Source organism: Emydura macquarii, unplaced genomic scaffold (assembly GCF_026122565.2).
Source record: "Emydura macquarii macquarii isolate MOO-44397 ecotype Brisbane River unplaced genomic scaffold, CSIRO-AGI_Emac_v2 contig_2205, whole genome shotgun sequence".
Classification (NCBI taxonomy): domain Eukaryota; kingdom Metazoa; phylum Chordata; order Testudines; family Chelidae; genus Emydura; species Emydura macquarii.
The window spans coordinates 25,792,870-25,818,158 of NW_027132342.1; the positions used below are offsets into that span (position 1 = coordinate 25,792,870).

The 25,289-nt window shown below is 44.2% G+C and overlaps 1 protein-coding gene across 2 annotated transcripts in view; it reads left to right on the forward strand.

Annotated features, from left to right (window-relative positions):
- Positions 1-758: 758 nt before the first annotated feature.
- The window catches only part of NTN4 (netrin 4), an 86,147-nt gene continuing 61,616 nt past the window's right edge, over positions 759-25,289 (forward strand). For both annotated transcript variants that reach the window (XM_067559783.1, XM_067559784.1), the window contains exons 1-2: positions 759-1,253; positions 6,894-7,423. In XM_067559783.1, the coding sequence (XP_067415884.1) occupies positions 1,130-1,253; positions 6,894-7,423 (654 nt within the window). In that variant the 5' untranslated portion in view covers positions 759-1,129. The remainder of the gene's footprint in view (positions 1,254-6,893; positions 7,424-25,289) is intronic.

The window sequence follows — 25,289 nt, forward strand, 5'->3', positions numbered from 1 at the left end:
CAGCAAGGAGGTGGCTGTAACAATGGGCTGGCTGGGCTGGATAGGAGAGGGAAATTGCTGGGGCAAAATGGCTGGAGGTAGCAATAGCTGAAGGAAGGGAGGGGGTGGGAAGGATAACTGAGCTGGAGAGAGGTGGTTGGGGTAGCTATGGCTGAGGGGGAGGAGGGTTAATGGAGTGGTGGATGGTTGAAGGCTGGAGGGGGCCAGGTACAGGGGGGCTACCTGGGGGGAAGGAGGGCTAGGTGTGGGCTGGAGGGGGAAGCATAGGTGGGTTAGCTCGAGGGGGGCGAACAGGCGGGCGATCTGGGTGGGGTAAAAGGGCTAGGCGGGTTAGCTGGGGGTGGGAGGGGCAGTGGGGAGTGGCCGGGAGAAGGGCTGGTCGGAAGGGGACAGAGGGGAGGCCGGGGGCTGGCTGGGCGAGGTGGGGCCTGGGTTGCCGTCCCTCTGTGGAGGCAGCTTGGCAGGCTCGGATCTGAGGCGGGCGAGCCCGTGGCTCCCAGGAGCGCTCCCGCCAGGTCAGACTCAGGAGCTGGCAGACGGAGCCCGCCGCCCGCTCCCGCCCGAGGCAGGCTGGCCCCGGAGGGCACAGGGCCGGGGGGGCGGCGCGCGGCGGGCGCTGGAGCAGAAGTGGCTGGGGGCGGTGTCAGCCCCCAGCCCCCCGGTGCGGCAGCCAGTCCCGCTGCCGTGCTGCGAGCCGCCGCTCCTAGGCTCCAGCCTGCAGACAGAGCCCGGGGCTGTCAACGGCGGGGAAAGACAGCGAGGGACCCTGCGCTCGGGATCAATGCACTAAAATGCACCTCCTGCAAGTGCCCCTTGGGAGGAAGCAGCCGCAGGAGGCGGCGGCGGCCAGGAAGTGAAAGGGCCGGGGGAGTTCAGCTTTGCCATGCCCTGCACCGGAGCAGCAGGAGCCCGGCGGGTCCCGGGGGGGGAGTGAAATGCTCTCAGAGAGGCACGCGGCTCCCCTGGGGCTGGAGGAGCCAACAGCTGTCCCGCAATGCCACTCCCCAGGGGAGACTCGGGGGCTTCCTGCTGTGGCTGATGGAGCCTCCCTCCTGCCCTTAGCACTCCAGTGAGTGGCGAGCGACTGACCTGACCTGCCGGGAAGGATTTGCTCCGGAGAACTTTCTTCATGTGCAGAAGAGATTTCAGGCTCCTCTTCCTTCTCCTTGATACATGCACTTTGACCAGGAGTTTGGCCATGGAGAGCTGGATCTGGCTCATTGTACTGCTGGGCTGCTCTGCTGTGGCTGCAGGTTGGTCTTCTTGATGTATTTTCATTCCTTCTAAAACTTCTCCCCGATCCTTAGCCTTTAGCAAGGAATACAGCTGGAAGCTGCTGGGGGAAAGAGTTTCAGGTTCCGAAATGGTTAAATATTCCCTGTCTTCCTTAGATAGCAGCAAATATATTATGTACAAACTGGTCTTGAAGGGCAGCAGTTGCCCTTAACGATCAAAGTTTATCTTTCTAGCCAGATTATCATTCTCCGGCGAACAAAGAGTTCACTTGCAATGGTCTGCCACTTCAGGCATCTGACGAAGTGGGTTGCAGCCCAGGAAAGCTTATGCCCGCAGAAATTTGTTAGCCTTTAAGGTGCTGCAGGAGTCTGTTGTTTTTACTTGCAATGCACACCAGGGTATATATGAACAGGCACACTTAAACGTTTCCAGTTCAGGTTTCAGATCCTACACTGTTCCTTAGGAGCCTCTCAAGTAAATGATGTAACATTCGCTTTTTAAAAATGTGATTGGCTCTTTAACAAGTTCATAAGAGAGTGTGAAAAGCCAAGTGGAATGTGAGAGCCAGGGGAAAACATGAAAAAGGGGCAATTAGTCCAAGAAAGAAAGATGACAATGTAGCATACTGTTTAAAGCCATTAAGCTGCTTTTTTTTTAACTCAGCCCTTTTTCTGCATATGGACACAAGGAACAGGATCTTCCTTAGCTGGAAAGACAACACAGATTTTAGATTATTGTAGCTAACGCTGGAATGGCCTGTAAAGGGGAAAAGTGGCTCTTCCAGGATCAAGAACAATCAGTGCTGCTGAGAAGTATCCATTCACACCTGGGGTTCTCTTGTTTTGTTTGGGTATTTATTGATTCCTCCGTGAGGGGTCCTCAAACAGGAAACTGTTCTAGATTCAAGTCACCTTTCTCTCCCTTCTTCACCTTCCTCTCCTGCTGGTTCCTGGACGTACTACATGTGTATTTCCCAAGTCAGTATCTCATTTGCCAGAATTTATTTTCAGGAATGCAAATTAAATTCCGTTTGGGGCAGCTTGTCATGCTGCTTCCCATCCAGTATTGCATCTGCACATCTGCATTCCTCTATCCATCTCCTCACCTTTGGCAGTCAGGGGAGTTTCCAAAGGCTAAATAGGTACAGACTGGCTTAGCAACATTTTAGGGGGGGACTTGGTAACTGTCTGCAATCGTTTGGAGAGGGATATAAGTAGAAGATAATGGAAGTGAAAGTGAAAAAAAGGAATATTTCAACAGAACACCAAGAAAAGCTTCCTGACACTGAAAGTTTAGGAAGCCCTGCCATATGAGATAGCCAAAACTAGACTGGACAAAGCACCGAACAGTGCACTGTAGCTACCCTGGTAGGGGATGGAGTGGGTGTCCTGATAAGTGTTTTCCGGTTGTAATTTCTATTCACTATCCTTTTATCACATCTGACTCTGAGGGAAAAGTCAGACACATACATTCTTTCTGACGTAACTCTGCTTCAAGTTTATGCACAAGCAAAGCAATCTAGAGATCTCAAATAAGAGAAACATGCCTGGACTTTACTGACCCTTAGAGCTGACACCCCACAGTGCCTATGCTCATGTTGCTTCTGATGGCATAGCACTTTTACCTGCAGTAAAGATAAGATAGCTTTCATTCACTCCCTTTGGCTGACTTATTACTTAGAAGCTCCTTGGTATCTGGTTAGCATACAGTACAACAGGATAACACTGAGATTGCTCCTTACTGCTTGTTCTGCGTTTTACCAGCTAAGATCTGCAAGATAGTGTAGCGCTAACAACCTTGGTGTCAGCTACTATTCTTGGGGGGGTGGGAAATGTTACTTCAGTATTGGAAGGGAGTGGGGAAAGCAGAATTCACTGACCTGAAAGTTGCTGTACTTCTACAAAAAAATTTCAAAAACAGACTTCAGAGAGAAACTGCTGAGTTAGAAATGATCTGCAAACTTGACACATTCAAACTGGGTTTAAACAGGGATTTGGAATGGCTATCTCAGTACAAGAAGTGATTTGCTCTGATCACCCTTTCTCACCTCCTACTCAATGGTTGTCATTAGGCCTCAAGTACCCGGCTTTTATCCACCTACCCCATTGTTATCTATGCCTTTGGATATGTATATGTTGCCTCCTATATATGTTGCCAATATTTGCTGTAATATTTCTACCAACTGCATCTGAGGAAGTGGACTGAAGCCCATGAAAGCTTATGCCTGCTGAAATTAAATTTGTTAGTCTTTAAAGTGCTACAGAACTCTTGTTGTTTTTGCTGTATACAGACTAACATGACTACCCCTCTGGAAATGTAGTAAATAAAGTTTTTAGTCATGTTTATAATTATTATCTTTACAGTACTGATGGCAAAACTAGCACACCAAAAAACCAAAGCCTTTAAGCCTCTTTCCCACCCTTACCAAATGTATTTAGTATAATAAACACTTTGCACTTGCAAGGATCTCAAAACACTTCACAATTAGGCTTTAATATTTTGTTATATAAACTGTTTATATGTTTTCTTGGAGTGTTTTCAAGCTGAGGGCTGATTTTCTTTTTGAACAAACCTCATTATCAGAGTGTTATGGAAAAATCATATAATCAATTGCAAGGGTGTAAGTGAAATGTTACAAGGCAAGTGTGTCAACTGAAAAATGCTTAAACAGGAAGCATATGATAGGCTTGATCTGGATATTTTACAGGTGAGTCATGTTGTACCTTATGTGCTCTTGTCCTTTACTAAAGATTGCTGTTCAGTGATATGTATAGTATATAGGGTTTGAAATAGCATATACAGTAGTTCAGCATAGCCATTAAGGGGTATGGAGAAGCACCTCTTTCTGATAGAGGAAGAACTGACGTGAGTTTGTGGCTGAAATCTTTATGCTCCAATCTGTCATTTTTGCTGCTCTTGTGGTAAATAGCACTAAGCCAGAAAACGGTCACATCTCACAGATTGCAGCACTCTGCATTCATCATTCCAATGTTTTCCATTTGGAAAAAAAACCCTATTATTCAAAGGTTTAGTTTTTCCCCCCAATGTACGAAACAATGCTTGTGCATTCCGACAGCCTGAACCTGTGCCCATTGATTCCATTGGGAGCAGGATCCATTCCCAAATGAGGAGTGAAAACTACGAGCATTTCTGAGTATCCTCAACTCCCATGGACTTTAATGGGAGTTATGTGCTGAGGATGTTATGGACAAGCTCAGACCTCTGCGGGATAGATCCCTGAAGAGACGGGGCTACCAAAGGACTTCAGAAAGTGTTTTATTTACATTAATCCATTTGTCAATTTAAGTATAATGCATTTGCATCTGAACATTACTGTAAGCTCCTTGGAGCGGGACTATAGGTGAAATCCTGGTTCCATTGAAATTCCCATTGACTTTAGCAGGGCCAGGAGTTCAGTCCACATCTCCCTCTATGTACCATACAATACAAAGACAGAACTTGATCCATATGGTACTAATTAAAAATCTTACTGGGGTCCTGACTACGCACTGACATATTTCTTCACAAAAATGGTTTCTATTAGAAATATTCATTTGAAATGTAACCGTGGTGGGTGCTGCAGTAAACATTCACTTGTTTGTTTAGCAGGTAATTTAACTACATTACATAATGTAGCTAAAGAAACCAAAAATGCAGCCAACACATAAAATAAGCCAGCCCATGGTAGGCCTAACTGATAACACACCGTGCTAAAATTCTTACTTCCCTACTTCTCAGGAGAGCTGTGTAGATTAGTTTATGTTTGGACAGTGCTTTGAGAAGGATCCCTAGAAGGGCCAAGTGTTATGTGAATTTTACAGTTGTATTTATTCACTGTTATAGGCATGAATGTAGTTTGTAAATTTGAGCTGGAATTGTCTCATTTTAGTTCTTGTCCTTTTTATTGCACTTAAAATCCCTTATAGGGATAAGAAATTATTTCACGGAGTATTTTGATCACTAAAATCGTTCCAAGATATTTTTAGCCAATGCAATCTGCCCATTTGTAAGTGCTTTATAATAAATGTTGGGAAACAGTGTTCCACAGCTTTTCTGGGTAACCTGTATAAAAAACCTGCCTAGGGCCTAGGTATTAGTTTCCCTCCCCGCCCTCCCATTTCTATCAGATCATTAAGTCTATCCCTCTGCTAATACAGGATAGAATACCAGTGCAAGTATGGCACTATATACCAAAGCTGAATAACGATAATATCCCCCAGATAAAGGATGTATTGGATATTAAACCAAAATGAACACCTGAACTTAGCAAAAAGACCAAGAAGAAGCCATAATAATTGGTGCAAAGCTTATTGTGTATATTTGGCCCAGTGATAAAGAACACAGTATGCACCTCAAATGTTTTGGCATGCCAATTTTCAAGCCATCAGAGCTGTTCTGTTTATTTTTTTAAGTTAAATGGTTATGGGTCATAAAATACAATCTAGTTCCTGACTGACTGCCAGCTTCATTACTAGGTGGAAAGTTTATAATAAAAATTACTAAACCATGACTGTAACTTTGCAAAAAGCTTCATACTGAACCCCCATGGTGATTTTATTTTCTGTTTAGACACTGTAATTATATGAGTTTTAAATCAACAAGACTTCTAGACAAACCTGAACAAAAACCATATAAACTAAATTGCAGGGCAACTTGCCAGTACAATTTCAACAATGGAATTTTTTCTTTACACACCATTAGTGACAAACTTCCAAAATATGAACCAGTGTACTGGCTGCAGCACCTGGGGAGGGGATGCTTCAATGTTCCTATTGTGCAAACAAGCTCCAGGTTCAGTAGGAATGTTGAATAGCTACCTCATCTGCCCAATAAGTCTTGGATCCACCCAACCTCCATATCATGTATGGCTTTCTTCAGGGATGCCTTATAGCCTCCTCCATGTCCTGTGACCGGGTGGGTCTCTTTCTGGGTCTTGAGGAGAGGGGTTGTATGATCACACCCTGAGATGCCAATATATCTTTGTGGGGATCCAGGCAGGGTCACTGCCCCACTTCAAATCCTCAGGGTTTTCTGGGATAGCTGAGGAAGCAGCTTGATTTCCCCTCACACAGGGCAACAAGAGAAGGGAGCATTCCCTTTGCCCACTGAAGTGGCGCCATATCAGGAAGTGCTCCATAATGCTTATTGTGGTAGCTAAAGAACCCTCAGGGTTCCCTAGAATTGTTTCTGCATGTGGTTTCTAGGGAAACCTGGAGCATTCCTTAGCTACCACACTAAGCCTTAGGGGGCATCTGCTGCCCCTGGGCTTAGTGTATCATCCTCTGCAGAAGAAGGGGGAGCAAAGCTGAGGCAAAGGGGCTGTTGTAAGCTGCCCCTCAGAGGAATAGCAGGGGGCATGTTGGGGCCCGGAGGAAGCGTGGCTGGGGCAAGCCTCTGCTCCAGGGATTCTGTTTCCCTGCAGTGGCCTGTAGGGGTCACTGAAACAGGTGCAATCCTGAGGTCTGCCCTAGCCTGCAACAGCTCCCTTCAGCCCCTGATTCTGGGCTTCTCTCACTCGCTGTTCTCTGTGGTGGCCAATGCGGGATTTAGGGGTTACACAGGGAGCATTCTGACATGGGAGACTGAAGGCAGTAGGCTGAGAGCAATGCCATTAAAGATAGATTGCTTTAGATTAACATGTACTTTCCTCCACCTAGGACTGAGTGGTGTTGTCGGAGTTGGGTCCCACTGCGAAAAAGCATGCAACCCTCGCATGGGAAACCTGGCCCATGGACGGAAATTGTGGACAGACACCACATGTGGGCGCAACTCCACCGACTTTTACTGTTCATACAGTGAGAATGCAGACCTGACATGCAAGCGGCCCAAGTGTGACAAATGCAGTTCTGCTCACACCCATCTGGCTCACCCACCCTCTGCCATGGCCGACTCTTCCTTCCGATTGCCTCGCACATGGTGGCAATCAGCTGAGGATGTGCACAAGGAGAGGATCCAGCTGGATTTGGAAGCTGAGTTTTACTTCACTCACATAATCATGGTGTTTAAGTCACCAAGGCCAGCAGCCATGATTCTGGAACGATCCCAGGATTTTGGGAAAACATGGAAGCCTTACAAGTATTTTTCTGCTAACTGTTCGACAACCTTTGGCTTAGAGGATGATGTGACAAAGAAAGGAGCAATTTGCACTTCAAGATACTCAAGTCCCTTTCCTTGCACTGGGGGAGAGGTAAGTTCACTGGCCTGTTAAAGGGATACTGTCAAGTAATGTAGGCCCCAAATTCAATCTGCTTATAATCTTTATAACCTTTGCTCCAGAGTTTATATTTCTCATCTTAAAGTGCCATGTCAACTTGAAATCTAGTTAATTTTAAGAAGTGCAATCTAGTTAATTTTAAGGTGCAAGCGCTACAACTGTCCTTGATCCCCTCTGCCAATTTCTGTGGTTTTACAATCACATTTTCCTACTTTTAATATGTTTCTCTCTCCCCTATTGCTTTGTGAAAGACCCGCACAAGCAACAGGTGAATTGACTATACTGGAAAAATGGTGAAACTGACAAACACACAAATATATTGTTAATTTCAGAAAGTAAACAAATGGGATGGAAGGGGAAAGGAACAGAGAAAAATGTTTTTCGCCATTCTCTTCTCTTTCAATTCTAGTCATTTTAAGTGTTACTTGTAACATAGGTCAAAATTTGACAGAAATGTGCTTATTTTTCAGTTGATGGTGTCCATGTGCCTTTTAAATAACTATCACTATCACCAGGGTATTAAAGTCAAACAAACCAAAAAGAGACCCTGCTTACACTGACCCTATAATTTTCATGTAATTCTGTGGAAAAAGGACATGCTAGTTAATTAAGAAACCCCACTCCCTCATTCTTGCTGTGTGCATTGACGCTAATATGAAAAAAGAGGTAAGCAAAAGAAAAATAGAAGGGAAAAATCACATTTGCTAAAAGAAAAATGCCAATATTGAAAAGAGATTATTTTCTACATTACAAATAGCAGAAAATAAAGAATATATAAATCTGCTACACAATGCACAGTTTTGCTTTTTTGCTTAAACTGTTAATTCAACTAGCTTTCTGAGAGATTCCTTCTAATGAAACCCCAGTACAGTAATTAAGATCCCTTGCATTGCTATATCCGTGTTTACACTTTCATTAGTGGTGAGGTATCCTTAGTGCACTGATGATAAAATCTGCTCCCTCTAGTGGTCTTTCAAGAGTTAGATGTTGTTCCATTTACAGTGTTGTTCAGATGTGTTTTGTTTGTTAAATCAAACTTTCAATTTTCCTTTGGAATAAAAGTAAATAAGGGCTTGTCTACAGTACAAAGGCTTTGTTGGTATAGCTATGCCAGAGTCCTCTAATGTAGATGCAGTGTATGCCAATTGAAGGAGTTTTTCTGCCAGCATAGTAACACCACTTCCCTGAATAACACTAGTTATGCCAACAGAAGCACTCATGTAAGCATAGTTGCATCTACACTGGGGGTTTTGCCAACATAGCTCTGTTGGCTGGAGGTATGATTTTTTCCCACCCACACTTCTAGCCAGTTTAGCTATGCTGGCAAAACTTTGTGGTGTAGACTACGCCTCAGTAAATCATCTGTTGATGTACAGAACCCTTATAGCTTCCTACCCTCATCCCAGCAGTTTCATTATTCAGTTTATAGACGTTTAGAGCCAAATTTCCACTCTTGGATATGCTCATGTAATTCACACTAAATTCAGTGAGAATTTTGTCCTGGGGTACCCATATGTGGTTCTCAATGAATTCAATGAAAACCATATATAGATATTGCAGTGCAAAATCTGGCTTTTAAATTAAAAGATCAGATATGAATAAATTAAGTTGTGATTTAATTTCCCTCAAATTTTGCATCCAAAGGGAGGATTCTTTGTACAATTTGTTTTCACTTTTGTTTTCTTCACAGAAGAATGTGTTAGCTCCCTAGCAAGTCTTTGATATCCTTTGGATTTAAAGGGCCAGAACCTCAGCTGGTACACGTCAGTGTTGTGTTATGCCTGTTTACCCCAGCTAAGATCCCCACATGTGGAAATCAGCAAATATTTTAGCTAAGGGAAGGAATTTATTATTATTCAATGTATCCAGGTAGCATGCTACAAAGCAATCCATTTACAGAATGGCCTTATTGTTGCAGTATCTAATAAGTTGGCTTCATTTTATTCTAGTTTGTGCTAATTGCAAAGAAAGGGAAGCCTCCAAGTCCAAATTGTTTAATTTTTTCATATTTTAAAACAACTGTTGAGTTGAGGGGGCTGGAGCCCTAAATCATTTGGGAGTTTATGCATATGACACACTTCAGTTCTCTGCATTTAAACACCGCTTGTATTTACGTGCAAAGTAATAACAGCAACTTTCTGGCAACCAGATGGCAAGCATGCATGCTTAGCATATATCACATTTAATTTATTACAGTGTGCTACATTCCAGCAATTACTTCTAACTGCCAATAGCAATGTGTATCTCACCTAAAGCAACACTAGAGTTTTGTGTGCTGTTTTGAATTATGCACTGCTGACTCCCACTAATTGTAGCACCTAATTTCAGGCATATGGAAACAGTTTCAGTTGAAACAGTAGTTTCAAATATGCAGCCATCTTAAAATATCTAGCTTGAAAGGGTATTATTTAATTGCAACTAAGTTGGCCCAGTTTTCTTTAAAGCATCAGTGTAAACTCTGAACTGCTAACAGGTCTTTCTAATATAAAGCAACTACTCTATAGTATGACAACCAACTGCACACAAGCCCCTTAAAGCACCTCTTGGAAAAGTTTCAGTACCATATGTAAAAGTCGAGGTACAAAAACATAGGCTTTGTGTGTAAAAGCAGTGTGGTCTAAAGATAAAGAGAAAAGAAATGGAAGTCAAGGTACCTGGGTTCTGTTTGTGACTTTGTCACTGACAGATGTGACCTTGGACAATTTATTTGGGAGCCAAATGCTGGTTAAAACTGACCTTTAATCTGAGTGCTTCTGTATAGAATCATAGGGTTGGAAGGGACCTCAGGAGGTCATCTAGTCCAACCCCCTGCCCAAAGCAGGACCAACCCCAACTAAATCATCCCAGCCAAGGCTTTGTCAAGCTGTACCTTAAAAACCCCTAAGGATGGAGATTCCACCACATCCCTAGGTAACCCATTCCAGTACTTCACCCTACCAGTGAAAAGTTTTTCCTAATATCCAACCTAGACCTTCCCCACTGCAACTTGAGACCATTGCTCCTTCTTCTGTCATCTGCCACCAGTGAGAACAGCTTAGCTCCATCCTCCCTGGAACCCCCTTTCAGGTAGTTGAAGGCCATTATCAAATCCCCCCTCATTCTTCTCTTCTGCAGACTAAACAAGCCTACTTCCCTCAGCCTCTCCTCATAAGTTATGTGTTCCAGCCCCCTAATCATTTTCGTTGCCCTCCGCTTGACTCTCTCCAATTTGTCCACATCCTTCATATGGGAGGGCCCAAAACTGGACAAAAACTCCAAATGAGGCCTTACCAGTGCCGAATAGAGGGGAAGAATCACTTCCCTCGATCTGCTGGCAATGCTCCTACTAAGGCAGCCCAATATGCCGTTAGCCTAGTTGGCAAGAAGGGCACACTGTTGACTCATATCCAGCTTCTTGTCAATGTAACCTCTCAGGTCCTTTTCCGCAGAACTGCTGCCTAGTCAGTAAGTCCCCAGTCTGTAGCAGTGCATGGGATTCTTCCGTCCCAAGTGCAGGACTCTGCACTTGGTCTTTTTGAACCTCATCAGATTTCTTTTGGCCCAATCCTCCAATTTGTCTAGGTCTCTCTGTATCCTATCCCTACCCTCCAGAGTATCTGCTATTCCCCTCAGCTTAGTGTCATCTGCAAACTTGCTGGGGGTACAATCCATCCCATCTTCCAGATCATTAATGAAGATGTTGAACAAAACCATATGTATGTGGCTACTCGCATCCCGAGGCATGATGTAGAGCAGGGATTGGAACCTGGGTCTCACACGTGAGTGTGTAACAACTAGGCATTCTCAATGACTGGTTCAATGACTGTTTGAGTGTTTTCCATACAAAGTGGAACAACTTCAGCAGGAGAACTTGAGTATTCCACCTCAGAAAAGCCAAGTGGTTAGGAGGACCTGTGTTAAAAACTCTGCCCTGCTTCAAGCAGAGTAGGGTTTTGAATGTAGATCTCCACATTTGGGATGAAGGCTAACTTTGTGGGGGGGGACTGGCACTACCCCTTCCCTTTTCTGGTGAGAAAGGCTTAGATGTCTAACTCCAGACATCACTTGGCTGTGAATCTCAAATGGAGTCCAAAGGTAGCAAACTCCACAACTAATTCCCTTTGAGAGGTGGGACTTAAGCCACCCCTCTCTCCTTGGCACTTCCTACAGGGTAGTTTAGGTGGCTTCCCACTCAGTGTGCTGGCTTTTGTGACTCCCATTCTTAGGTGCCTAATTCTCCAGGCCCCATGCATTGTATAAGGAGCCTACACACCTAACTTAAGGCTGAAGATTTTAATGGGCAGGAGGGTGCCTAAAATTGGGCATTCCAATACTGAGCCAAGGCTCTCCTTGTGGAGAACCCAGGATTTAGTACCTACAAGAAACAGGGATTTGCGATACTTCAGGTAAGCTGAGTAAGAGGAGCCTGCCTGGAGGTGGTAAATCAGTCAGCTGGATTCAGAAAAGAGAACCAAGTAAGCAGTACAAGGGGAGAGAGGAGTGAGAGGGCTAGATAGAGAGGAAAATCAGGATCAGGCCTGGCCCACATGGATCAGAAGGTGGGCCCTGCCCTGAGGAGTTTACAGTTAAAATGAAGCTTCTGTGCAATTCCGTGCTATGTAAATAAAAGATTGTGGTTTTACTGTATATTTTTTACACACGGGAAAAACCTATTCTAAGCCAATGGCCTGAGTATAAGCCAGCAGTGGCTTTAGCAACTCCAAAACTGTGCACACTCATTGAATGTTCCTTTTTAAGGAAACTCTAGCAATTAATTTGAGCCAAAATAGAGATTTTTTTTTTTTTTATAAAGACGAGGCTTTATGAATAAAAATTGGGCTGGTCACAGGATTAGCCTGATTCTTATTCCCTTATTGCATCTTTATCTTGATGCTGATTCTCAGAGATTTATGACACCACAAGAGGCACATGCCAAGTCTGTAGGTTCATTTTTAAGGCCCAAAGCTCTGCATTTGTGGAGAAACAAGAGATACTGACTTGGCCCTGGGAGCTGCTTTTCATCTTTTTCTTTAATAGAGCAGCTTTGTGTGTTTCTCTTTCTGGCACTGTGACTGGGAGCTGAGCACAGGAATGTTGAAAAAGTAATCTGTATAGGGCTATACTAAGAAAAGAAGGCTATGTAATGACTGAAGCGTCATTCTTTCTCCAGCCCCACTTCCAGTCTCCTCTCTGCATAAGTCTTGCGATCCTCTGATGTGTCAACTCCTCTTCCAAAGAGGACCACAAACACTTCTAGCCCTTTATTGTAATACACCCCCAACTACCACAGCCTATCAGCCTTGACACCAGGCCCTGGTCTCCCACTTTTGCAACTTGCTCATTTAATTTCCGCAATTGCATCCTCTGAAGTTCTCATTCTAAGCTTCATGATTGTTCTCTGCCCATGGATCTCTCCTCCCCTCGCTTACTTTCTATTCTGGCAATTGCAAAATCACTGGATCTAATTCGCCACTACTTTGCATCTTATCTGCTTATTTATATCCACTCTGGAGAGACAAGGAGCATGAGGCTAGGGAGCAAACTGGAGAATAAGAGATGAGATTACAGAACGAAAGGGCAAAGTGAGTGTAAAATAAAGCTGGTGAACATTTTTTCAGTGAGAAGCAAAGGTAAGCAGCTTTTCATCAAAAATTATGTCACAGAATTTTCATTTTTGGCAATTTTGTTTTGGTTTGTTTTTTTGTTTGTTTTTGTTTTACATTAAAAAATGAATTTTTGTGACATTTTTTGGGTTTTTTTTAACCAAATATTTTTAACAAAAGATGAAAAATTTTAACAAAAATCTTTTTCCCCAAATATTTTTCAGGTTTAGGTTTCTTTTCTTTTTTAATCAAGAAACCAAAACACTTTTGCAGGAAATTACAGAGAAAATGGGGAAACAAGATTTCCCATGAAAATAATTGGTATATTTTTGGGTAGCTGTAATGTGAAATGTTACTGCTAGTGGAAGTGGAGAATTCTAGCTTGGTAGTGTTTTATATTCACTGCCATTTACACCTGTGCGCAATGGATATGACACACCAAATGATAATTCTCCACTTACATTGGTGGGAGCGTTTCACGCCCATTTTGACTTCCTTTGCACGGGTGCAAATGACTGCACAAGGTGCAAGGTAGCAGAGAGTCTGGTTCCTGGACTTGGAGATTCTCCATGGATTCTCCCTCTCCCATTCCCTCTCCAACCTCCCCTCTTCTCCAGTTTGCTTCCTGTTCTTCCCAGGTACCAGTCTCCCATTCCTTGTCTCCCCAGAGTGAGTGTAAATGGCAAAACAAGATGCAAGCAATGAAGAATCATGCCCAGTGCAACTCAAGGAGGTGAACTGACTCCTGAAGTTCCGTGAGGACAGCTACTGCTTCATTCCTTAAGAAAGTACAGCATGTGGCCAGTGTAGAAAGAGGTGGGGCACTGGCTGTCTGCTCCTCATCCCCGTTGGGGCAGCTAATACTGGCCTTGCAAAGTCCTTGCACTCATAAAAGCAAAAAAAGACTTCATTTGTGCTCTGTCCCTGTTCAGGGTAATAAACGGGGAAGCTCCTTGCCCACAAACTGCTTTGCAAAGGAGCTGGGCAGAGTCTGACCCTTTGTGGTTTATTGTAAACTATGTAGTTTGCTCCTATTTGCACATGTAGACTGTGATAAACTGAAGTGTTCTGTGATCATGTTATTTTATAGCAGGCCTGTACGTACAAGCTCACACCAGAAAACCCATGAGCATAGGGAGAGCAAAGGGCAGAAGATCTCTACCCTAATTCTAATTCCTTCCAATGCAGAGATGATGATCTGCAGACCTTCTATGACAGGAGCCATGGAAAGGCATCCCAGCGTGAGGCCTAGGGTCAGAAAGCATGCTCCAGACATTGGAGCAGAAGTAGTCTGCAGGGGAGGGACTGCAATGGGAACACTGCTGGTGAAAATGCAAGCACACAATATTATTATTTGTTTCTGTACCACTATAAATGTGCCTGGTGCTCACCATTTTATATATAACAAATCACAGATGAAGTCCCTAAGCCAAGGAGGCCACATTTTGTAGCCAGTTACATCACTGTCCAGAATTTGACCCATACATTGTGTTGAGTTACTGTCTGTAAAATAGTTCCCTGTCAATAAAGTCTGAGATTACCTCTATTGGAGAAATTAGCACCAAAGACCTGACTCCGAGTCAAGCTCCAGCATACAAGTTTGCTGAACATGGGTTGAGGAGTGCATAGTATAAAACGATTGTTCTCAAGACAGATATGGCAATTTCCTGAAATGTCCTTGAAAGACCTTATTATATTACAGTTACGTATTATTGTGGGCCAGAATTGTATGTAGCCATTATAGCGGGGAAATGTGACAGATGTAAGACTTGGGGGTTCAAATGATTATATTGAAAATGTGCCTGACAAGTATGGACTTTTGGGATAATAAGTGGATTTCCTGGGGACTCCCTAGTGGGAGACTAATGCAAATTACCCAGCCCAAAAGTCCATACTTGTCAGGCACACTTTCAATATAATCTTTAGAACCTCCATATCTTACATCTGCAAAAACCCAGCCTTTTGAAGCTATGCCATGACAGGAGGATCATTGTAAGCTGATTACCTGATACAGAAGTCCAAGGTCAAAGACCAGAGCTATATAAGAAATGGTTGATCTGCCTAGTCTGGGTTTGGGTTCTGCGTCAAAAATGCATGAACTTGTGACCAGAGGGAAAACCCAGTTGTGGGTCTGAAGGACTAAAATTTTCCAGAGCCCTAGGCTGGAGATGAGGTGACCTCTGGTAAGCTTTTTAGCATGCGTGTTGGTTCTTTTATTGTTTCTGTATGTTTTCTGTGGAATACTTTTACCCTAAGAATAAATGCGCTTGCTTAGAAAGAGCTGTGTGGTACCTCACTGCTGCTGCAATACACTGATCATAGCCTTCGCAGAGAAAGCAAAGCACAGGCACTGGCCTTTTAGGGAGATCATACAGTAAGGCAGGGAGCTGTGCAGCCTTAAAATCCCCAGTCAGGAGAGAGAGTGAGTGGTGACAGCTGGGAGCCAGCGGCCTAAAATGGGCACCCTTAGTGAACCATCGAGGGCGAATACAGGTGCAGCTGCTCTGAAACTCTTGACAGTCCTCTCCAACTTCTCTTCTTGCTTTATACTGGGATAACTTCATTGACTCCTGATACATACCATTGTAAGAAGGAGAAGAATCAGGCCCTAGAAGTACAGTATACTAAAAAAAAACATTTGGAGCTTAATACAACGTAGATTATGTTAATGTGGTAACGATGAAACAGATTTCCATAACAATAGACAGCAGCCTGAATAATGTTAATATTTTTTCTGTTAATTAATGACTGTATGTCCAGCCATCACAATTTATACAACAGAATACTCCACAATATACACAAAGGATGCACTGATGCATTATAAATATGACCACACAATTAAAAGTTAACCATTCTTAAACTATTAAATTTAGGAACATTAATGTCTGAATACATTTTGACTTAATCTTCATAGAGGTATATACTGCATCTCAAGAGCTGGAATTAAACTGACAGTAAATTCAGTTTCTTGTAAAGAGCTATTATTAGGCACTTCATTGTTACCATGACGCAGCCTGCATTTTACGGTTTAATTGCTTACTTGCAACATATTTGCATGGGCTTTGCATAATGTCCCATCGCTCTTTTCTGCTTCAGCTTGAAAAACTGTCTGCTGTTGCTGAAGAGTTGTTTATACTTAATCATAGCACCCAAAGAACATGTAGTACAAAGGAATGCAAATCCCATGTGGACTGATACATTATTCTTCAACATAATTTACCATACAACAGTCTTTTATGGAGCGTTGACGTGAAAAAGCTGTCCTCTTTCTCCTGGTTACTGACAAACCTTTTCATGCAAGAACCGTATATTAATAGTTTAAAAGGATCTTTTGGTTATGCATGAAATTAAGCAAGTATTGCATTTACTTCATTTTGGTTCCATCCTGCAGTAAACGAGACATTTTCTTGTGTATGGAATATAGGTTTGTCAGTATAAATATTCAAACTCTTTTAGAAATAAAGTCTCACAAAAATGATAGTAAATGGAATATTTTGAACCAAGTTGGTATAATTCCACTGATTTGGAACTTGGCATGTAGCTCACTGATTTCACTAACTCAGGAGGGAAAAGAACAGCAGTAGCATTTGACTGTGAAAGCAGGATAATTATGGAGACTGTCACTGATTCGCTGTTCATGTATAATATGATTGTTCAAATAAATAAGACTTTTTATTTATCTGTAAAATTATAATGAATCATAATCTAATGGGGCAGAGGGCATATTTTGATCTCGCTTATATTACTCTAAATCATCATAATACCAGTGATGTCTTCAATAAGGTGACTGGCATCACTGTAATGTAAGGCCTTGATTCAGCAATGCACATAAACACATGCTTAACTTTAAGTGCGTGTTTTAAGTACTTTGCTGAATAGGGATGGACTTAAGCACACACTTAAGTGCTGGTTCTAAGTGAGAGCAGAATCTGGCCTCCAGTTTGATAGCCTGTGTTTCTCTTTTCCCACTTCAATCTGGTCTCAAATAAAGAGGAATTATTTCAGTGCCAAGACATAACAGTGCATGCACGAGGGAAGTGTTTTAATCTTTTCCTAAGACAAAAGGAATGGAAATACAAAGAGCTAAGTTGTGGCAAGCTCTTGCACAAGAATCCACAGATCCTCTCTATTCTTGTGTACCTTGTGCAGGGACTTGTCTCAGTTGCAGCCGCTGTATTCTTCTGGGAGTTTTGCCTGAGTAAAAACTGAAGGCCAGATTCTCCTCCTCTTTAGGGGAAGTTTTACAAGCCCTACCAGCATTGTTCCATCAGACCTTGCGCTACCAGGGAGCAAAAATAGAGGAGGAGCAGTTGCACAGCAGGTCTGGGCTTCCATCAGATCCCAGAGATCTGCCAGTTTGAGGGATCAAACCTCTGGCCAATTCCATAGTGGGTACAGAGGAAGACAATCTCTGACCCCTCCCTGGAACAATCTGGTTAAACTACGTATGTGGAGGGAAATCTCTGCGGAGTTCCTGACCTCCAATCTAGTGGGCTTTTTCTCATGGGAATGGGTAATGTGGCCTTGGTAAAGTGTTCAAATTTGACCACACATTATAATTGTAATAAGATTAGTATAAGGTTCTGATCTCAACTAGGTTAGTATGTTTCAAATTCAAGAGTGACTTCACTTCCTTCAGTCAAGTTACTGCTCAGTTACATTGGCGTAATGGAGACTGGAATCGATGCTACGGTCAGAGAAATCAAATACAAATTAAAATGTATTTCCCCATAGACTCAGACATAAAATCTTTCAGTCGCATGATCAGATTGGAAAACCGTCTCTAGTGCACATGAAAGTCTTCCCTTTACTACCCCATACTGGGTCATATTAATTCTTCATTATGGTTCTCATTTAAAGCTTATCCTAGTCCAGAGATCAGCATTAAAAGAAAAGGCCTCAGTGCAGCTGAAAGCCCACTACAGAATTTTAATAAGTTAATAACTTGTATTGAGTTGAGGATCTTACTCATTGTCACTGTTTGCTGTTGGTAGACAGGCTCTTTGGCAACAAATATTGACACACTACCATCTTTTGAAGCATCACATATGCATATTTTATTGGTGTGTGTTTGTGTCTCTGAATAGTTGATTAATATTACATAGCTGCTGTGGCAGATTAGCCTTCAAATAATCTCCCTTGTATTGTTATTGCATGCAACATGTCTTCATTCCTCATGGATTTATACATCAGCTCCTACAGATTTTTCCTGAAGCTAACTATGATGAATCAGAGAGCAAAAATAAATTGTGTCCACTTACCCAAGGACTTGACCCTGCCAGGCACTGGGCACTTTTAACTCCCATTGGCACAAATGAGAGTCATGGGTGCTCAGTAACTTGCAGAACGGGACTACGAGTTTGAATTACTTAAAATAAACACCCCACTCTTACCCCACAAAGCTTTGCCCATCTCTTGTTCCAAATTCAAATCTTCTTTTAGGCTTGGGAAACTTTGCCTAAGAACCCACCTTATCCATTCTTAACTGAATCCAAATCTCATGAACTCTGGGACACACAGGCCCCTAAAGCATGGGGGATTTGGATTCAGTAACTTGCAGGACCCCTAAAATGAGCTGTACAGAGGGGAAGAGAATATGGCCTTGAAGCAGATGTGGCTTTCAAACCATGAGAGGTTTGATCATTGCTACTAACCTTTCTGATGGCCCCATTTGCTTTAGTGCCCTTGGTAGCTGAACAAACCGAAAAGAGGAAGTGAAGGCTCCAACCACCCAAGAGAGGTGCTTGTTCAAAAGACCCCAGTGAATGCTAATATGTGTGAAAGGCAACATGTTTTCTAATGTCCCCAGAGTATGCTGGCATTTCACAGAAAAATGTAAAGTCACTTCCTGATCATTCCATCTTTGTGACAAAGGGACTTCATGTGCTACACAGGGCTGGCATTACAGAACCTGACACAGCCTCCATTTGAGACAATTACAAAATTCCCAGTGGTTCTGGAGCAGGTCTGTTTAGAGGTAGTCCTGATTGGGTGAAAAGTAGCTGCGGGCTAGGCACAGCACAACAGCTTTACTTTATACCAGAGAGACCAGCAGAGGGGGCAGGTACTTAATTCACTTAGAGAACGTCTACACTACAAAGTTAGATCGACTTAATTTTAGTCGGCATCCAGCCACCACAGTAATTAAGTCAGTCGGGCTTGTCCACGCCACACTCATTGTGTCAATGGAGTGCATCTTCAATAGTAGTGCTTGCATCGATGCAGAGAGCAGTGCACCATCGGTAGCTACCACATAGTGCAGCTAGCTGCAGGGGGTTTGGGGAAGGGCTTGCAATGCCTAATGGTATCAAAACATTGTCGCGGGGTGGAGTGAGAACATGGCTTTGACTTCCCACGATGCAGTTTCCTCCCTCCCTTAATATCAATGGCAAAGAACCCATACTTTTTCGCACCATTTTTCAAAAGCCTGGCTTAGCTGTGCATATGCCATAGCCTGAGAAGCGTGGACCCCGCTCAGCACTGCACTCTTGTTGTGAACATCACAAATACCTTGCACCTTACCCTGCAGTATTTCTAGAGCTGAGACAGAAGCCACCACACAGAACAGTGTGAAGTCCTTCAAGCAGCCCTGCTGCAAACCATAGAACAAAACAATTCCCGGTTGCTGCTGGCAGTCATGCAGCAGCTGAACACTGTGGAGCACCATTTCTCGTCCTGGGAAACAAGCACTGACTGGTGGGATTGTGTCATTATGCAATCATGAGATGATGAGCAGTTGCTGCAGAACTTTCGAATGCGGAAGGCCACTTTCCAGGAACTTTGTGCAGAACTTTCCCCAGTCCAGAAGCACAGCAACACTAAAATGAGACCTGCTCTGACAGTGGAGAAGAGAGTGGCCATCGCTCTGTGAAGCTTGCAACACCAGACTGCTACCGGTCAGTGGGGAATCAATTTGGAGGTGGTAAATCCACCATGGGAACTGTTGTGATCCAAGGATGCAGGGCCATTAATTGACTTCCGCTAAGAATGTGCAAGACATAGTGGATGGTTTTGCCACGATGGGGTTCCCTAACTGTAGTGAGGTAATAGATGGCATGCTTATCTCTATTTTGGCACCAGACCACCTTGCCAAAGAGTACGTAAACCAAAAGGGATACTTTTCAATGGTGTTGCAAATGCTGGTGGATCACAGGGGGAATTTCACTGACATCAGCATGGGTTGGTCAGGAAAGGTGCATGATGCATGCATCTTTAGGAACACAGGTCTGTTCAGAAAGCTGCAATCAGGGACTTTCTTTCCAGATCGCAGAATAACCATTGATGATGTTGACATACCAATAGTGATCCTGGGAGACCCAGCCTACCTCTTGCTCCTATGGTTCATGAAGCCATACACTGGCCATCTGGACAACAGTAAGGAGAGGTTCAACAATAGGTTGAGCAAGTGCAGAATGGTGATGGAATGAATGTGCCTTTGGATGTTTAAAGGGTCGCTGGCACAGTTTGCTTACTAGGTTAGACCTCAGTGAAAGCAATATCCCCATTGTTATTGCTGCCTGCTGTGTGCTCCATAATATCTATGAGGAAAAGGGAGAGAAGTTTCTGTAAGGGTGGGGCGTGAAGGCATATAGGTAATAAGAAGAGCCAGTGAGGAGCTCTGCATCTCCAGGAGGCTTAGAAAACCCATTTCATTAATGATCCACAGTAATGTGCACCGCTTATCTGCATTGTGCTTTCCCATACCATCCCCTCCGTTGCATTAGTTTCCCTGCACCTCCTCTTCCCCCCAAACTCCTATGCTTGGAATAAATAAAGAGCAGTTCTTTGCTGAAACATTGACTTTTATTGCACAAATATAAAGAAACTGAAAGATCAGAAAAATAATTGAACCTTGGGCAAATGGTGTGATAAAATTGGAAGGGGAGAAACCAAGGCTATGTCTATGCTGATGGCGGCAAAATCACCGCCATCAGATCAACTTATCTGGATCAACTGAGCAGTCAGTGAAGACCCACTCAATCGATCCAGAAGTCGACGCTGTTAATCCACCCCCGCAAGTGGCGTAGCGCTGCATCGACGTCAGCTCAGTGCAGTGAAGACGGCACGCAGAAGAGAAGCACAGCAGTTGACGGGAGTTATGCAAGTTTTCTGTGTAGTTTGCGTAACTCCCGTTGACTGCCGCCGAATCGTCAGGGTAAGTGTAGACCAAGCCCAAGTCAGCTTGTCTGTGAAAGCACTGAAGTCATGTTCATCAAAGGTCTTTGAATGGCTGCCTTTTGTTCTTAGACCCTCTCCCGGTGTTGAGTGGAAGGGATACTGCAACTTACCAACTGACCCCCAACCCCCGCTCTCAGAACATTTGAGGGAGGGGGTTTGGGAAGAGGGCGATGTTTGCTGGCCGTTCTGTAGGGGCTGCAGAGGAACTCTAGCCTCAAGCTGCTTTTCTTGAAGCTCAACCAGATGTTTCAACATATCTGATTGGTCCTTCATAAGCTGCAGCATCTCGTCCTCCGTGGCATGCTCATGCTCCTGGGATGCTCTCCATGTCCATGTCCAGTTTCTCAGACAATGAAATCCTCCAAGCTCTTAGCTCCGTGTCAGCTGTCCTGGGGGCGTTCATTATCTCTTTGAACATGTCATCACATGTTCCCTTTTTCCTTCTTCTAATCTGTGAAAGCCTCTCCGCTGGTGTGGAGGATGCACTGAAGGCCAAGCTTTCCACTGTAAGGCATGCAAAGCACAAGGCAACCATAGTCAGTGCATACCCTGGGTCTAGTGCAAAGTTACTATTTAAAAATCACTCCCCTTATTACACTGAAATGCAAGCAAGAACATAATCAGAATCCCTAGCTATTCAATGAACTGGTTTGCTGTTCCAGCCGTGGTGAGTATGGCCCAGTGGCATGGCCGATGGACCTTGTGCTGCAACTTGTGGGCAGCCCATGTCAGGAGCACAGGGGAGCAGGTGGACAATGCCCTTCCACCCAGCAACATGGATGATGTTTGGAGACTGGAGACCATCATTAAGCCTCCCAAAGTGCAGTCTCTGTCCGAGGTGGCTCCGGGGGTGGATCGGTGTTGCAGCTGCAAGAGAGCACAGGAAACCCCCCTCCTTCCCTTAACGTTATTGGTAGTAGTCACCCTGGACTTGCTGATTCTGATGTCAACCTCGATCCGTACCTCCCAAACCTCTGGCATGTTAGGGAAACCGCATTTGAGGGACCCAGAAATCGCCATGGTTGGGGGATCACATGCTCTGTTGTTTGCAGCACGGGCACTGGTACTGAAAACTTCCACCGTCTCCCCTAGGTGACCCTTTGTGATATCAGTCTCCAGAGGGTAACAGAGGTGGCAAGGGAGCAGATGCTACAAGCATCTTGGTACAGACCTGGTCCTTATGATGTGTACCGCATTGATGCCAGCAGAGTTAATACTGCAGTGGCAGGAAAAAGTGTCCTACCGTGGTGGAAGAAATAAGGCAGCGCTCCCCAGAAACCTCCTGCAAAAGATTGCAGAGTACCTCCATGGAAGTTTCCTGCAGATCTCCATGGAGGATTCCTGGACCATCCCTGTGCACATAGAACACGTAACCTCTATAGTTTGATTGGAATTGCAGACTCATCAGAGGTGCCTTCCCTGGCATCACACTTGACCACCATGCTGTCCTGCAGCTGGCTGGAGTGTTACAGAGTTAAAAACAGCTTCTGGCTCTTGGGGAGAATGGATCCACGTTCGTCTGCCTCCCATTCTCCTCCTCCTCTTCCTCATCCACAATGCCCTCCTCGTTGTTGCCTGAGAAGGCTTGGGACTCAGACTTCTGGGAGGTATCCATGCTACATTTGGGAATAGTGGTGGGGTCACCATAGGGAATCGCATGCAGCTCATTGTAAAAGCAGCATTTCTGTGCTGCAGAACCGGAACGACTGTTCGTCTCCCTTGTCTTCTGGTACACCTGTCGCAGTTCTTTGATTTTCATGCGGCACTGCAGTATGTCCCTGGTGTAGCCCTTCTCCACCATTCCCCACATGATCTTTTAGTAGATTTGTATGTTTCTTCGGCTGGATCAGAGCTATGCCTGCATAGACTTTCCTCCCCACATACCAATAAGATCGGCCATCTCCTGTGCACTCCATGCTGGAGTGCATTTGGAGTGTTGAGTCATGATCAGGTGGAATGGCGAGCTCTCCACGCTGATCAAACAAATGGGAATTCAAAAGTTCCCGGGACTTTAACTGGGGAGGGGCTGTTTCCTGTGTACCTGGCTGCTGTGCAGCGGGGTTGAAAATGATGTCCAGAGCAGTCACAGCAGAGCATTGTGGGACACCTCCTGGAGGCCAATTCAGTTCACTTACATAACGCAACATCTTCACTCCTTGTCTGTAGACCCATCAACATCAAATTAAGCACTACGCCTCTTGCAGAGATGGCGTAATTAAGTCGATGTAACAGGCGAGTTAGGTTGGCAGAAGGGACCTGGTAGTGTAGATGTATACGTTATTAGGTTGATGTAAGGCAGCTTCTGTCGACCTAAGTGTGTAGTGTAGACCAGGCCTCAGAAAAGACGGGGCCTGACAATGATTTTATAGGAAAGTGATTAGGGGGAGGAAGACCAAGTCTGTTTCACTGGTATATTTGTGTGAAGTGCCTAGGATGCTATTGACAGATAAGAACTTTGGGCCAGATGGTGACAGGTCCTGTTCGCCCTTCAGCGATCTCTGAGCACAGGGAGTGCTCCTTTGTTATGCCTCCAAGGGTGCCCAGGAGAAGAGGCTGGTCTTGGCCACACCTGGGGAGAGCAGCTGCACCATGCCATGCACCTTTGCAATGGGCTCCTCAGAAAGGGAACAGGCCTTGGGGAGGCACAGTCCCTTTCCAAGCTCTGCAGGGGGCAGTATGACTCTGCACTACCCCCTGACTAGGCCCCTGGCTAAATGCACCTGATCCTGCCCAGGAATGCCCCTCTGCAACTTCTGCCGTATTGGCCTGCAGAATGATCTTTTTGTCCTGTTCTGTCCCTGGGTTTTCTGGCGTGCACCCATGTTTATGGCTGTGGGAATTTGGCCCTTCACTTTACCAGCTTTGAAATACAGCTGCCTCTAGGATTGACCATGGTAAATGTGTAAACGGAGCTGAGCAACACTACACAGTGTAGAACAGGAAGTGAAGAACATTGTATCCAGCTGAAACAAGACACATTTTGGTAGGAAGAATTTAATGATGCAGATTGGGAACTGGCAGCGGCCCGGATACCGGGGCTACCACTGACAAGTAAATTTTTAATGTCCACTAGAAGTCAGGCCCTTGGTTTAACATCTCATCTCATAGAGAGCATCTCTTGCAACATCCTGCCCCAATTGTCCGGTACTAACACACAGAGAAGACTGACTCCCTTATTTCAGATTTCTGCAGCACACTAATTGAACACGGAGTGCTCCCACCTTGTAAGATCTAGTGAGTCGATAGCCCAGATTTTACTGCTGCTTCCCAATAAGGACCCCAATAGGATGACATAGGACCGTATCCTGCCACCAAATTATGTGCTAAGCTCCAAGTGTTCCACTTCCTGTGTCACAGTCTATGTCAGCAGGTAGGAAGATGGTGGCTTCCTACTTCTTTAATACAGTCTACTTTTTATGCTTTCATTTGCATTTAACATTTTTTCTTTTCTTAAATTAGATGTCACACACATCAACTGGATGAGTTTCAGACTTGCTTTAAACCTGCAAATTATAGACACAAAACTTCCAATTATATGCACTGACATTATATATGACATTTTCCAGACCTGAATAAGAACTCTCTGTAAGCCAAAAAGCTTTTCTCTCTCACTAACAGAAAAGATATTCCCTCATCTACCTTGTCTCTCTAATATCCTGGGACCAAAACAGCTACAACAACACACATATTATATGGACTAGGAGATTAAAAATGTTTTGGGAAAATGTATTACTCTTGGGATACAAAGAAATTCCCTTGATCTCCTGGTCCCTTGCAGGTGTTCTCACTGAAACTCTCTAACTGAACACCCCATCTCACAGGCTTGTAAAATTGTGTGTCGTGCTCAGAGGTTATTCTGTGGTTCTGGGGAGCGAACCAGTTTTTCTAATGGCACTGCCTCTGACCAAGCAAGTGCAGCTCTCTGTCTGTTTCATTTTTGGGATGAAGCTCCAAGCTTAGTTGATCTCACATACACTAAACAGGTACCGCAGGCAGGCCAAACTTGAGAACATAAATCTTATTGGGGGGAGGAGAGGGAAGAGAAAGCTGCCTGAGGGAAGAATATTTAAATATCATTT